This window comes from Chelonoidis abingdonii, chromosome 6, assembly GCF_003597395.2.
Source record: "Chelonoidis abingdonii isolate Lonesome George chromosome 6, CheloAbing_2.0, whole genome shotgun sequence".
Classification (NCBI taxonomy): Eukaryota; Metazoa; Chordata; order Testudines; family Testudinidae; genus Chelonoidis; species Chelonoidis abingdonii.
In genome coordinates, this window is record NC_133774.1 from 3447729 (window position 1) to 3463736 (window position 16008).

Consider the following 16008-nt stretch of genomic DNA (forward strand, 5'->3'; position numbering starts at 1 on the left):
TGGAGGTGGGGGGGGTGAGGGCTCTGGCTGGGGGTGTAGACCCTGGGATGGCACCAGGGATGAGGGGTTAGCAAGGGGGCTCAGGGCTATGGCAGAGGGTTGGAGTGCAGGAGGGTGAGGGCTCTGGCTGGGGGTGCAGGCTCCGGGAATGAGGGGTTTGGAGTGTGGGAGAGGGTTTAGGGTGCAGGCTGCCCCAGGGCTGTGGTGGAAGAGAGGCACCTGTCCCCGCTGCAGCCCTGTGCCCCAACTTGCTCCTCACCCACCCCCTACCTCTGTCCTCTCCAGGCCCGTGGTGTGCATGGCCCTTGATAGCCTGCTGTGCAGCCGTGCAGCCTTGACAATAGGCTACAATCTAAGCTCCCCCTAAGCTGGGTGGCTGCTCAGCAGGCTATCAAGGGCTGCATAAGCACACAGCCACAGGGGCCTGGAGAGGACAGAGGTAGGGGGTGGGAAGCAAGTTGGGGCGTGCAGGGCTGTAGTGGGGACAGGTGCCTCTCCCTACGGCAGCCACAAGGACCTGGAGAGGACAGAGGCAGGGGGTGAGCAGGGAGCAAGTTGAGGCATGCAGCACCATGGCAGGGACAGGCGCCTCTCCCTGCTGCAGCAGCTCCAAGCTGCCATGCATTCACTTCAACTAGTTTCGAAGGAAGTCAGTCAGGGTAAAACTTGGCTCTTATGACGCTCACACTCCTGGGAAAGGGTGCTGGGGTTACTAATGGTTAAAATATTAGAACCTATTTAAGATCACTGATTACAAAGGCCCTCATCTCTGCCGTCTACTAGAAAAGAACTGGAAGTGTAAAAAGACAAGTACACAGCAAGGTTTATATGGTTTTGTACCATGAGCTGCCATTTAGTTGTAAACGCTATTGCCACTTTTTACCAGCACAAAGGTGTGTGTCATTTAAATGACAGCTTGTGATGCAAGTTTTCAACTATAAGAAATAGTATCAAACAAACAGTGTGAGCACAAAAAGCTGTGCAACCTTCAGTTCGGTGGGGAATGTACTCTGTTTTAACAATTTCTATTGAATAATCAAGCAAAATTCCATATATTATCATGGACCAAATGCACACAAGTCTGGTATAAAAACAAGCCAGTAAAAAACTCTTTTGAGTGGGAGGGAGGGGGAAGGGGGATAGGAGGGGAAAGAGATAAACAGAACTTCTGCACAATTTTATTCCTATATGTCAAAACTTCAAGGAAAAAAAAAAAGCTTTCCAAACTCTGAAGTATGAAATTTTTTGACCATCTCTAGTAAAAACCTTTCCACCACCTGAAAAGTAAATGTAGCTCCCTCTGCTGGTTTTATGCCAGCAATGCTCCGTCCCCGAGCATATCCTGACATCAAAAGTATGAATGCCCAATCAAACAAGCTGTTAACACAGAACATTTGATAAACGTAGCTTCATTAGGCAGAGCGGGTGATAGCACACAGCTGTGTGTTTTCAAAAAGAAGAAAGATTTAGTAGGATAAGACAGTTCAAAGTAATAGCAAATATTATGAACTTCTACACAGGCATCTTTAAAGACTTAAAAAGCAAATGCCAGTGGTGCTGTCTGGGTTATTTATGTTTTTAAAAAATCAGCTTCAGTGTTGGAGGTATGACAAAGTTCTTTTCAAATTACAATTGATTCCATTACTCCCATTTGTGTCAGTAAACCTGCATTTGAGGAAGGAATAAAGTTTCTGGGTGGGATTTCCAGAAGCACTTGGTGTTTACTTATCTCCCCTCCACTGGGGTCAATGGGAGAATCTCAGTGGGAGCAGAGTTAAGCCAATGCAGGCTGCTTTTGAAAAATATCCCACTCTACATAATCAAGGTGTGCTGACTCAGCACCTCTCATGCAAATCACTTGAATTCAAGTGGGAGGGGCGACACCCCAGCCCTCTCAACCCCTCGCCCACTCCCCCCGTCACACCTTGCCTCCATCACATAACAAAATTCATACTGCAAACGGATGTACAAAATTAGAGGAAACATCGATCTTTCATGGCTAAAGAATCCAAATGATCAAGTTTCCGTGATGGGAAGAGAGGGTTCAGTTTAAAAACCAAAGCCCACTAACACTTAGTATTATAAGATGTACTTATACAGTGCTTCCATCCAAGGATTTCCAAGCACTTCATAAAGAAAGCGAAGTATTGTCATCTCAGTTGTACAAATGGAACCATAAATGCATAGAGAGGTTAAGTGACATACCCACGGTCACAAAGCGAGTCAGTGGCAGGGTTGGAGATACACCCCAGCTTTCCGGACTCTCAATCCAATGCCTTATTCACTATAACACATTGCTATCCTGTAAGGGACACCTCAGGGATCTAGATGTAATTTGGAACCAACTGTTGCAGGACCTTGGAACTCCAGATTATACATTTCCAGGAACAAGTGAAAACCTAAACATTTCCCTGGTATAGTGCCATCCATTTGGTAATGTTAAGAGTGTTCAGATCCTGTCAGGGCACAGGAGTGAGAAAGTTCCTAGGGTGAGATTTTCAAAAGTGCTCTGCACTGGTGCAACTCTGCTCCCAGCGAAGTCTATGGTCAGTCTCCCCCCGACTTCAATAGCGGCAATGTCAGGGCAGCACTGAGTGCTTCTGAAAAATCCCATCCATAAAGGCCCATAGCAAGCAGTGACAGGACCTCATTGGCAAGGAAGGGTATGGCTGGAAGCACTGTGAGGAAATGGAGAGAGCTACAGAAAGGTCTAATTATACAATTCCAGCCTCTTACATCTCTCCTGGAGTGTAGCTCTTCCCCACGATTTCTTTAACTGTGTGCAGCAGGCCACAAACACGGACCTGATGTCTGCGTGCAGATGTCAATACATCTGGTGTTCCATTATCTTGGACTTGTTGCTTGTAATAAACTCTGTGACTGCCTTGAAAGTGTGGAAAAACTAGATATTAGACACCATTCAGCATTCAAAGAGAACAGGAGACTGCAAATACGCCTGTGCCTCTCTTTTCTATTTGGATGGACAAGCTTGCCCCATCGTCTGTTTTTAGGAGAATGAGTTTTCCTTGGTACCAGTTGTCAGGCCACCTCTGGTGTGTCTGGGACCCCTGCTGCATTCATGCACTGGGAGTGCTGTGGTTAACCTGAGGCTGTATTGGTGTGGACACCACTGTCATCGCTAGGGATAGAACCCAGGACCTTCAGCCGCAGGAGCCCCTGTCCTGCTTCAGCAGAATGAGTTACTGTATTAGCGGAGTAAGCCAGCTCTAATCCTCCAGGTGGACCAGCTACCAAAAGGGGACATAATCATGCACATTTAGCCAGAAAGTTGCAGTGACAACTCCACTGAAGTAGGGAATCAATTCACCATCAAGAAATCCTTCTTACTGCAGTGACTTCAGCTCTGTTTGGAACAGTTCTATCAGTTCCTGTCAGAGAAAAGCAACCAAATATACTAGCCACTAGCACTGCCTCAGTGACGACTTCTCAAGGAAGGCAGGGCAGATGCTCCTTCCTCTCCTTGGAAGCAGATACAATATGTTCAGTGGATTCGGCCTTGAGGCAGGCCCTTTACACAGTGCTGTAAACTGAGCTGCTTATTTTATGTGAACTAACTTTCAGATTCCCACCCACCTGAACTGGGAAGGGGACTGTACTCAGGTGGTGGTGGTCTCTCCCTCTCTGCATTGGAGGGAGGCCACACTGCCTTGCTAGGCCATCAGGATCTCGGCCTAGTATTGGGGGAATTAGCAGTTAGCCCCACTGCGGTTTTTAAAAAGCCACCCAAAGCTATCTGTACACTGAGATATTCCAGAGCAGAGATCTCTTCTGACTCCCGGCAAATTCCATGATTTGGACAAACTGAAAACAACGTAATGGAAAGAAGAAATACTGATAATCTTAACTAGAGTGGCTGTAGTCTGTGCTACTAATTACTCCATCCTTGCCCACATCCTTGCCCACAAATTACCTATGGTTAACAAGAGGCTCCATCCCTGCCCACTGAAGATTAACCATGAGTATTCACTCTACCTGCTGCTGTATGTGGATTTGAGCAAGTTGCTGCAGTTTGGCAGCATGGTCAGGAGCAGTTGCAAGCACAGAACAAAAGTCAGTCCCAGCTTAGTTTTGACATCCAGGAATTGTAGTTCCCAAAGTAGAGACGACTGTCTAAGAGCATATTTAAAATCTTTCTATTGGGATTAATTTAATACATTTCTTGTCAGTTGAAGCGCATTACAGCTCAGAAACGCCCTGAAGATAAATACTGCTGGCCACCGGACCACCACTGCTTACTGCCACTTGACTGCTAAGTAAGTGAAATGCCAACATTTTAGTTAAAAGAACAGGAGTTCACGTATCCGATGAAGTGGGCTGTAGCCCACGAAAGCTTATGCTCAAATAGATTTGTTAGTCTCTAAGGTGCCTGTTCTTTTTGAGGATACAGACTAACAAGGCTGCTTTTCTGAAACCCAACATTTTAGTTGTTTGTGTATACGCTGATCAGAACCAACTGAAAACAACGTTCCAAAGTCACCGCTCTGCTGCCTCTGGGGCCATGAGAGGTGGGTCCCATGCAGAAGATTAGATGCCGAAGAGACTTGTATGAAGCAGGCAACTGGATTACTGTGTGTGACTATTACTGGTAAGCAACTGCATGGAGACTACAGAGACCTCACCATGCAAGGGGCAGAGATACTCAGTGAACAGGAAGCTGCACCTTAGAAAGGAGACGTTCTACTGAGCTTTTCCTCTATAAGATTCTAAGGATTGTGCAGAGTAACGTGTGCATTTGTTGGCCTCCATTTTCCGCCCCCAATTACACTGGACCAGCATCTCAGGAATATTTAACAGCCTTGCCAGTATAACATGGCTCTGGGGTCACTTAAATTCAGCCTCCCTGTACAGTGGCAGTATCGTAGCCAGGAGAATACATTCACGCCCATGTTGCTGAAAATGACGACCGTTCACATTCTGCATTTCTTCTGCATGCTGCTGCACTGCTTTAGCACCTACAGCCTTCTTAGACTGCAAACTCGTCAGAGTTGGAAACGCTTACAATGGTTTCCAGTTATTTGAGGCAGACAGCTAGAGAACTTTTAAAAACAGCATTTCCACACTGTTCTTAGTGCCCAGGGTAACGAAAGAGAGGCCACTTGTCTTCACTAACTGCAGGACAGCAGCTATGAAAAGGCAGCTTGCAGATGAGCATGTGTTACCTTTGATGTGTGCACTGTCCAAGGACGGCTGGAGGTTGTTCACCTGCTCCAGAAGGGCAACTTGGGAAAGAATAAACTGCTCCTCTGGTTTAAAAGACAGAGAAGGAGAAGTTTAAGTCAAAGACTATTTCAGCTTTTCACAGATGAGAAAAAAAAATATCATAGAATCATAGAACATCAGGGTTGGAAGGGACCTCAGGAGGTCATCTAGTCCAAACCCATGCTCAAAGCAGGACCAATCCCCAGACAGATTTTTGCCCCAGATCCCTAAGTGGCCCCCTCAAGGACTGAACTCACAACCCTGGGCCCAGCAGGCCAATGCTCAAACCACTGAGCTATCCTTTTTGGCCTGGTTCAGCTTCCCCTTCTCACAAGGCAATCAAACCTACATGCAGCAGAAAGACTTCACCGCAATGATACTTTACATTACTACTGCACCTTTCAGCCAAGGATCTCTGTGGCTTTTGCAAACATCCCCTACCCTTTTCTGGGGTAGGTATTATCAGATGGGGAAACAGAAGCTCAAAGGCAGCACACAGTACATAAAGGGAAGAACCAAGAGCAGACACCAGGATGTTCCTCACTAAGCCAGCAACGGAAAAAGCACATGCTTTTTATTCTTTCATTGGATCAGTTGTCGAGTCCCATTAAAAGTCAACCTCATGGCTCTGACTCTCCCTCACTTACACCAGTCTGAATCGGGGGAAACACCACTGGAGACAATGGAGTTACACACACCTACCACAGGAGAGGGGCGACTCAGATCCCCTGTGAGAGAGCTGGACAAGGTTAGAAGTTCACAGTATATACACACTTCAGTGTTCATAAGAGCCATTTTGTTGCTAGACTTAGGACAACAATGCGACACACTCCTGTCCCCCCAGCAAACTTCTGACCAAAGGCCAGACAGACTCAGAGGGAGTCAAGATCACTCATTAAGGGAAGGCCTTCAATAGCAAGAAAAGCACTCCTCATGCAGGCACTGGCTCCACTGTACCAGCTGCATTCCAAGTGCTTGCCAGGGAGCCAGAGCCTGGGGACTGAACCATGCTTGTTCTTCTCTGTATGATTCATATTGTACTTTCTCCATTTCTGATCTTTTACTGAAGCTTTAGCCAGTTTACAGAGGAAGATTAGACACCAAAGGAGGCATTTCTGTCCTAAACCCATGATTGAGAGAGATTAAATGAATTGCATTCAATTAAAATCCCACCCCCCAACTTGTCTTGTGAGCTTCTGGGGAATGAGCATATTCCTTCATGATGTACCTGCTAAGATGAACTGCAGTATCATGGCATCGGGAACAGCCATTCGATCAATGTACCGAGGATCCAGATATTTTATTAAATCTTCAACTAAGATCAGAAGTAGGTGACAGAGAGGGAGAGAGGAGAAGCGACTAGTTCTGGAAGTACTGCCTGTCACAATTTCCTACCTACTACAAGATGTTGTTAAAAAGAATCAACAGCTACAGTACTTCTACAGTACCATGACTGTTCACAGCATTTTATAGACCACATGAATGAGCTTACAAATTTGAGCCAGCTAACTATTTTAGACAACAATTCAGATGTAAAAGATGCAGAGACATCCTCAGTGGGGGATCAAAAAGGAACGGCTGAGCTTAACAGTACAAAGTTGTTGCTGCACCAAGCCCCCCTAAGTTTCCTTGTTTGATTTTATTTAAAGTGTGTACACACATGGCCCAACACCAATAGGCACCCATTATTTACAGAAGGTGTCACTAACCTGTTAAGTATCACATTATCCAATTTTAAATTCAGCTGCAGAATTCACAGTCCATTCTTTAAAGGGAGGGCACAGAGTGCTCACTTTCCATCATGTTGCCTGCTACTTCCCCTGCCCTCTGAAATCTCTTTCCTTTACACACCCAAGTCTTGCCTTCTGAAGCTGGCTGAGGGTGTGCTAAAGGGGCACCACTCTGTCCCCTCCAAGCACAGCATGCTGTTCCTGCAACATCTCTCCTCTGTTACAAAAACCCCCAAGGTTGCTTGCAATCTCAGTTGTCCTTGATGGGCTCAACAGGTAGAAATAAGCTCCAGTGCCAGAGAGCAAACCTGATTTTCTGCAGGTGGATATACACTGAACATGTCCTACCCCTTTCTGATGACACCAGGCCTGATGGGCTGCAGATTTCTAGGGGGATCTGATCACAGTGGAGAGCACACACAGTCCCAGGGAAGGAATAAAGCTGAACTCTTAGGTTTTAGATCTCTGATACCGAAACAGAAACCAAAGTAGATTCCTTCCTCTCACCTCTCAAGAGGTGCACTGCACTCGAGAGATGCCAGCTTGTCTACTCAATCCTTTGCTTCCCAAGGAGCTAATGATGAGGGTTGTTTTTAAACCCACTTCAAAACCCAACTCAAATGATCTCAGACAGGCCGCCAAACAAGACCACTATGTAAAATACAACTTGGATCTAAACCCTGGGGGTAAAAAAAAACACCACACAAAACAAATTCTGGATGAATACTTACTTTTCTTGTACAATATTTTAATCCTCTCTCTTTTGCTTGCGATGTTCCCCAAAGCCACCTGAACTTTCATCAAGCTGCCTGGAAGGAAAGAGATGGTATTATAAACCAAACCGTGACTGACACTTCTAACCAGGGTCCCACAACTAAACTGTCAGGAACAGCCCATAAGAACGGCCGTACTGGGTCAGACCAAAGGTCCATCTAGCCCAGTATCCGTCTACCGATAGTGGCCAATGCCAGGTGCCCCAGAGGGAGTGAAGCTAACAGGCAATGATCAGGTGATCTCTCCCCTGCCATCCATCTCCATCCTCTGATGAACAGAGGCTAGGGACACTATTCTTTACCCTTCCTGGCTAGCAGCCATTTATGGGCTTAGCCACCATGAATTTATCCAGTTCCCTTTTAAACATTGTTATAGTCCCAGCCTTCACAACCACCTCAGGTAAGGAGTTCCACAAGTTAACTGTGTGAAGAAGAACTTCCTTTTATTTGTTTTAAACCTGCTACCTATTAATTTCATTTGGTGACCCCTAGTTCTTGTATTATGGGAATAAGTAAATAACTTTTCCTTATCCACTTTCTCTACATCACTCATGATTTTATATACCTCTATCATATCCCCCCTTAGTCTCCTCTTTTCCAAGCTGAAAGAGGCCTAGCCTAGGTAAACACATGCTCATCTGCAAGCCCTAATCATTTTAGTTGTCCTTTTCGAAGCTTTTCTAGTGCCAGTATATCTTTTTTGAGATGAGGAGACCACATCTATACACAGTATTCGAGATGGTGACGTACCATGATTTATATAAGGGCAATAAATATTCTCCGTCTCTATCCCTCCCCTTTTAGATGATTCCTAACATCCTGTTCGCTTTTTTACTGCCTCTGCGCACTGCGTGACATCTCAGAGTACTATCCACGATGACTCCAGATCTTTTCCTGACTCATTGTAGCTAATTAGCCCCTATCATATTTGTATGTATAGTTGGAGTTATTTTTTCCAATGTGCATTACTTTACATTTATCCACATTCAATTTCATTTGCCATTTTGTTGCCCAACTTCATTTTGTGAGATTTTGAGTTCTTCACAATCTGCTTTGGTCTTAACTATCTTGAGTAGTTTAGTATCATCTGCAACTTTTCCACCTCACCGTTTACCTTTTCCAGATCATTTATGAATAAATTGAATAGGATTGGTCCTAGGACTGACCCTGGGAACACCACTAGTTACACCTCTCCATTCTGAGAATTTACCATTAATTCCTACCCTTTGTTCCCTGTCTTTTAACCAGTTTCTCAATCCATGAAAGGACATTCCCTTTTATCCATGACAGCTTAATTAACGTAAGAGCCTTTGGTGAGGGACCTTGTCAAAGGCTTTCTGGAAATCTTAGTACACTATGTCCACTGGATCCCCTTGTCCACCTGTTTGTTGACCCTAATAGTCAAGACATGATTTCCCTTTACAGAAACCATGGTGACCTATTGCTCAACAGTTTTATGTTTTTCTATGTGTCTGACAATTTATTCTTTATTATTGTTTCAACTAATTGCCCGGTACCGACGTTAGACTACCGGCCGTGATTGCCAGGATCACCTCTAGAGCCCTTTTTAAATATAGGCGTTACATAGCTAACTTCCAGTCACTGGGTACCGAAGCCAATTTAAAGGGCAGGTTACAAACTTTAGTTAATAGTTCCGCAACTTCACTTGAGTTCTTTCAGAACTCTTGGGAATGCCATCTGGTCCCGGTGACTTGTTAATGTTGAGTTTATCAATTAATTCCAAAACCTCCTCTAGTGACACTTCAATCTGTGACAGTTCCTCAGATTTGTCACCTACAAAAGCCAGCTCAGGTTTGGGAATCTCCCTAACATCCTCAGTCATGAAGACTGAAGCAAAGAATCCATTTAGTTTCTCCATAATGACTTTATCGTCTTTAAGCGCACCTTTTGTATTTCGATCATCAAGGGCCCACTGGTTAAGTAGCGTGTACTTAAAATTTTATCGCCACCTTTGGAGTTTTGGCTAGTCGTTCTTCAACTCCTCTTGGCTTTTTATTACACTCTTGCATTTAAGCTGCTGCTTTGTGCTCCTTTCTATTTGCCTCACTAGGATTTGACTTCCACTTTTTAAAGGAAGTCTTTTTATCTCTCCACTGCTTCTTTAAACATGGTTGTTAGCCCCGGTGGCTCTTTTACAGTTCTTTCACTGTGTTTCTTAATTTGGGATATACATTGAAGTTGGGCCTCTATTATGGTGTCTTTAAAAAGCCCCCATGCAGCTTGCAGGGATTTCACTTTAGTCACTGTACCTTTTAACTTTTGTTTAACTAACCCCCATTTTGTATAGTTCTCTCTTTTGAAATTAAATCCACAGTATTGGGCGGTTGAGGTGTTCTTCCACCACAGGGATGTTGAATGCTATTTATTAGGTCATTATTTCCAAGCGGTCCTGCTATAGTTACCTCTTGGACCAGCTCCTGCACTCCTCAGGATTAAATCTAGAGTTGCCTCTCCTGGGTTCCGTACCAGCTGCTCCATGAAGCAGTCATTTAAAGTATCGAGAAATTTTATCTCTGCATTTCGTCCTGAAGTGAAATGTTCCAGTCATATGGGGATAATTGACACCCCACTATTACTGGGTCTTAAATTTTGATAGCACCTCTAATTTCCTTAGCATTTCATCACCACTATCACTGTCCTGGTCAGGTGGTCAATAATAGATCCCTAATGTTATATTTTTATCAAAGCATGACATTTATATCCATAGAGATTCTATGGAACATGTGGATTCACTTAAGATTTTTACTTCATTTGAATCTACATTTTCTTTCACATCTAGTGCCCTCCACCCCCGCCCGACACTGTTCTGTCTTCCGATATATTTGTACCCAGAATGATTGTGTCCCACTGATTGCTCTCAGTCCACAGGTTTCTGTGATGCCTATTATATCAATTATTCTCCTTTATCACCAGGCACTCTAGTTCACCCAGCTTATTATTTAGACTTTAGTATTGTGTACAAGCATTTTAAAAGCTGTCCCTGTTTATTTGTCTGCCCTTTTCTGATATGCCAGATTCTTTTTATGTAACTGTTTATCATCTGATCTGGCCCTTACATTATCCTCTTCCGTCTCTGTTCCTGACTATAACCTGGAGATGTCCTATCATCAGACTCTCCCTAAGAGAAGTCTCTGCCGATCCACATACTCCTCTGCAGCAGTCCACTTTCCGCCATCTCCTAGTTTAAAACTGCTCTACACCCTTTTTAATGTTAGTGCCAGCAGTCTGGTTCCACTTTCGTTTAGGTGGAGCCCATCTCTCCTGTATAGGCTCCCCCCATCCCAAAAGTTTGCCCAGTTCTAATGAACGTAAACCCTCCTCTCTATGCCATCATCTCATCCACACATTGAGACTCTGAAGCTCGCAAGAAGAAAGATAAAACCTCTATTTAAAGTTGTTTCAGTTTCTGACTTCACACGCAGCATATTCAACTAGCGGCCTGAATGGGTCCATAACCTCACTACAGGCTGCTACAGAGCCCAGGTTGTACCCCAGAGGTGGCTGCAGTTCAGAAGTAAATGAAGCGCCTGAGCTAGGCAGCCCGTCCGGGGCACTGGACAAAAGGCTCCGCACTATTCTCGGGCCCCCGTGCCCCGGGGAGCGTCGCTCAGGGCAGAGGAGCGAGCAAGGCCCATGGAGAAGAACCCACAGCCGGGGGCAGGAGGGAGCAGGGCCTGGCTGCTGAAGAACAGCCAGAGCTTGGCTGCCTCCAACCCCGCGGCCAATACCCGCGCGCCTCCCTCGGGGCCAATCCCCCCCTGCGCGCCTGCCTCCCTTCCTCCCCCCCCCCGTGGGCCAGTCCCCCCGCGCTCCTCTCCATCCCATGTTCCCTCGGGTGCCGATCCCCCCCGCGTGTCCCTCGGGGGCCAATCCGCCCACCCGCGCCCTCTCTCCACACCCCCTTGGGCCCTCGGGGGCCAATCCCCGCCCCCCGCGCGCTCCTGCCCCCAGTGCGGAGGCTGCAGCCACCTGCCCCGGCACTCGGCCCCGAGCCGCAGGGAACGGGCCCCACTGGCCCAGCCCAGGGCCCCTGGATGGTCGCCGGGGGGGGGGAATCTCCCCGCAGGGCCCCGCTCCGGGGGGTGCTGAGGAGCCCGCCCACCCCCGCACCTTGCGGGGCCCGCGGGCCGCCCCGGCCCCGAACACCCGGCGCTCCAGCGCCTCCATCCGCTCCTGCAGCCCCGCGGTCGACGCCATCTTGTCAACACCAGCAAGCCGGAAGCAAGGGCGAGTCTTCTCACAGGAGCCAATGAAACGCGGCCTCTCCGGAAGTGACGACAAAAGCCGGAAAGGGGGGTGGTTAAATCCCTGATATGTCCCAGAATGCCCTACCCTCAGCGCCAAGTGTTGCCATGGAGATATGTCCCAGCATGCCCTGCTCCCCAGCTCCTAGTGCTGCCATGGAAACAGTGCCCGCGGCCTGCACTGCGCTGTCAGTCCAGACCCCGCTGAGGGGCCGAGCTCCTGTCAGCCGCGCGCCGGGGGCCGAGTGCTCCCGTGCCGTCCCAGCGCTGAGTTATTGGGGTCTGGTCCCCAGCGCAGCCACGGAGCTGGGCGAGAAGACGCAGAATCCGTGAGGTCAGAGTGTGAAAGGAGCCGGCCGGAGCCGCGGACGCAGCACAGAGCGTGGGGTGTATCGCCCCGCGGAGCAGGGTGGGGACGGTGACTGTGCCACGATCCCGCCCCCATCTCACCTGGGCTGCCGGGGGGGGGGGGGCACGCCAGGCTGGCACTGAACTCCCAGGGCTGCAGCTTCTCGCTGGCCGTGGCTGCGCAGGTGCTGCCCCGCCCAAGTGCCAAACCCTTGGAGCGCCCAGGACGGAGCCCTTGGGAATTCCGTCCTGTGGGGCCCGCCAGCCCTTTCACCCCCTGGCCCCGGGAAGAGCCGGGAAGGAAACCAAAGGCAATCAGCTGTTGCCACCGGCTAATTAAACAACACGCACAAATCTCGCAGGACACAGAAATCCAGTCCTGGGTTATTGTTATTTTAAAAAGGTAAATTTTATTAAGAACCAAAAGAAAATACATTTGGAACTTAGGCTTTTTGCTAGATTTAAAACGAACCACTTACAAGGATTAAGCATCTAAATAACTTTCTTGAGGTCCCGTTTAAAGGTTACAATCAAACAAAAGCAACAGAGTCTGGTGGCACCTTATAGACTAACAGACGTATTGGAGCGTGAGCTTTCGTGGGCGAATACCCACTGCGTCAGACTCTGTTGATTTTTACAGCTCCAGACTAACACGGCTACGCCTCCGATACGTCACCATCAAAACAAAAGCACCTGGGGTTAGCACAGAGGAGTCCATAAGCCAATAAGAAATAAACAGAGATAAACTTAATCGTGTCTTTCTTGACACTTCCTCTTCTATTTACTTATCTGGGGTTTCAAATAAGTAGTTCTAGGTATGATCTGATGATTTTCTATACCTGGCTTAAAGCTTCTTATAGCATTGCTGCTATGTGTCTCCTTTGCAGAGAACAACTACAGACAGACAGAGGGAACGTTTTTTCCCCCAATTTAAAAAAATTCTAGCCCTCCCATTGGCTCTTTCCGTCAGGTGCCTTTTACCTGTGGACTTGTTAACCCTTTATAGGTAAAGCAAGTAGAGAACTACCACCAAGAGCATTCTATAGCCAACTTGCTGTCTGGGTGTTCACAAAAGGGAGCCCCCCCAATCATTTATCACATGCCTCCCATCCCCAAATCACAGACAGTGCTGGCCAGCCTGGTTTAAGCTGGGTCCGCACTGGCTGGGATTTCTTCCTGGAGGTTTAGGAAACAGAGTTAATAAGATACATGCACCTTTAATTTGACTACTAATTACATGAAGAACTAAACAGTATTTTTCACATTTCAAGTACTACAATGACTTAGAATACAGGGACATTGTCACCTTGCTGATTCTGGGAAACCTTCCCAGGAGAGTGCATTAGCCACTTTATTAGAGGCTCCTCAAATGCATTGTATTTAAAAATCAAAGTCTTGGAGAGCTAAACTCCACCAAAGAAGTTTTTTGTTAGTCTCTTTGTATGAAGCCACTTCAGTGCAGCATGGTCAGTCTGCAGGTAGAAATGCTGTCCCCAAATGTATGGCTGTAGCTTCTCCAGAGCAAACACAATGGCATTACGTTCTTTTTCCGAGACTGACCAGCGGCCTTCCCTCTCGGAAAGTTTTTTTGCTGAGAAACATGACCGAATGGAATTGTTAATCTGGTCCTTCCCGCATTAAAACTACTCCTACACCATACTCGGACGCATCTGTGGTTATGACAAACGGGGCCCTTAACACAGGATCAGACATGAGGGCCTCCTTAAGCTGGTTAAAGGTTCTTTGACATTTCTCAGTCCACTGAACTGAATTTCACTGTTTTTTCGTGGTTAGGTTGGTCAGTGGGGTGGCAATTTCATTTTGTGTGGAACAAACTGTCGGTAATACCCGGCCAAGCCCAAGAAGGCGTGGACATGCTTCATTGACTTAGGGACAGGCCAATTTTGGATAGCATTTACATTGGCCTGTAGGGGGTTGATAGTCCCTTGACCCATCTTGTGTCCAAGGTACGTTACCCTGTTTAGGCCTTTTTGACATTTTTTGGCCTTAACGGTTAACAATGCCTCCCTTATGCACTGGAAGACAGCTTGGAGGTGTTCCAAGTGTTCTGCCCATGAATCTGAGAATATAGCCACATCTTCAAGGTAGGCGAATGCAAATTCCTCAGATCCAGCCAGAAGGTTATCTACCAGTCTCTGGAAGGTGGCGGGTGCATTTTGCAGTCTGAAAGGGAGCACATTAAATTCATGCAGCCCTACATGGGAGAAGAAGGCTGATCCTTCCTTGGCTGGGTCATCGAGCGGCACTTGCCAGTACCTCTTAGTTAAGTCTAAGGTGGAGATGAACTGGACACGTCCCAGTTTTTCCGGTAGCTCATGTGTGCCTACAGCCATCACTTGGGTCTCTGGATCAATGAATTTGGGGTCTACCAAGGATTAGTGGATAGCTGACACCTGTGCTACAGTGTCTCTCCATACAGTAATCTTCCTCCTGCCCACACTCACAGTTTCCCTTCGCTCTGGGGGTATTTGTGAGGCATCTGGGTCTGAAGGCTCTTGGTGGCACTCTGGGATGATGAGCTGTAGTTGACTGGTGCTCTTGGGGCAGTTGGCCTTCACATGCCCCAGCTCATTACATTTGAAGCATCGCCCAGCTGACTGTGGGCTGGGGTGAAGTAGGTGGTTGGAGGGTGGGACAAGAGGGCATCTGGGGTTTCCCTGGCTGTGTGGACGGCTCCTCTTTGTGAGGTGAGGCCTTGGGCTGACTCTGATGGTGGAGTGTCTGCTCGGGTTGCCCCTTCTGGTATCCGCACCAACTGCTACTAGCTTTCTTCTCTGCCACCTCCACCCATTTGGCTCCAATTGCCCCCACCTCAATTACAGTTTTGGGCTTCCCATCTAGGATGTACCTTTCTATTTCCTCAGGAACACCCTCTAAGAATTGCTCCATTTGCATTAGGAGGGACAGCTCTTCCGGAGAGTTAACATTTGCTCCTGATATCCAGGCATCCCACTTTTTCACAATGTGGTAGGTTTGTTGGGAAAATGCCACGTCTGGTTTCCACCTTAGGTTTCTGAACCGCCAGTGGGCATGCTTGGGTGTTAACCCCATCCTAATTCTGGCCTTGTGTTTAAAAAGTTGGTACTCGTTCATGTGTTCTTTAGGCATTTCAGCTGCCACCTCTGCTACACCATTTACTGGTCTGTAGGGATGTTGTACCCAAGGCAGGCCCTTTTGAAATTTTCTAAGAGGGCCTCTGTATCATTGCCTACCTTGTATGTGGGAAATTTCTTGGAATGTTGAGCGATACCTGGAGGAGGACCGTTAGGGTTACCTGGTTGATCCAGTTTAGCCTTTTCCAGCTCTAAGCATTTCAGCTCCATTTCTGCCTCCAAGCACTTTGCCTCTTTTTCCACTTCCAGCTTCAAACACTTTGTTTCCAAGGGCTTTGCCTCTCTTCTCCCTTCCATTTCCACCTCCGAGTACTTTGTCTTTGCTTCCACCTCCCAGCACTTCGCCTCCACTATCATGCACTTTGTCTCTGCTTCCGAGCGCTTCGTCTCCACTTCCACCTCCAAGTGCTTGTCCTCTGCTTCCAAGCACTTCATCTCTAGGAAGAAATTCCTTTCTGACTCAGTTAGAACTTGGCTTGAGTTAAGGATATCCCTCCATCATGGCAACGGGATCTCTGATAGGGGAGGGCTGACCCTT

The 16008-nt window shown here is 47.3% G+C and overlaps 1 protein-coding gene across 1 annotated transcript in view; it reads right to left on the minus strand.

Moving 5' to 3' along the window:
- LOC116815460 (uncharacterized) overlaps nucleotides 1-11967 on the minus strand; it is a 78457-nt gene extending 66490 nt beyond the window's left edge. Inside the window, exons 1-5 of the mRNA XM_075066815.1 lie at nucleotides 11855-11967; nucleotides 7682-7759; nucleotides 6449-6535; nucleotides 5181-5264; nucleotides 2805-2884 (exon numbers count right to left, since the gene is read on the minus strand). Coding sequence (XP_074922916.1) covers nucleotides 2805-2884; nucleotides 5181-5264; nucleotides 6449-6535; nucleotides 7682-7751 — 321 coding nt within the window. The 5' untranslated portion in view covers nucleotides 7752-7759; nucleotides 11855-11967. The remainder of the gene's footprint in view (nucleotides 1-2804; nucleotides 2885-5180; nucleotides 5265-6448; nucleotides 6536-7681; nucleotides 7760-11854) is intronic.
- Between the last annotated feature and the right edge of the window lie 4041 nt (nucleotides 11968-16008).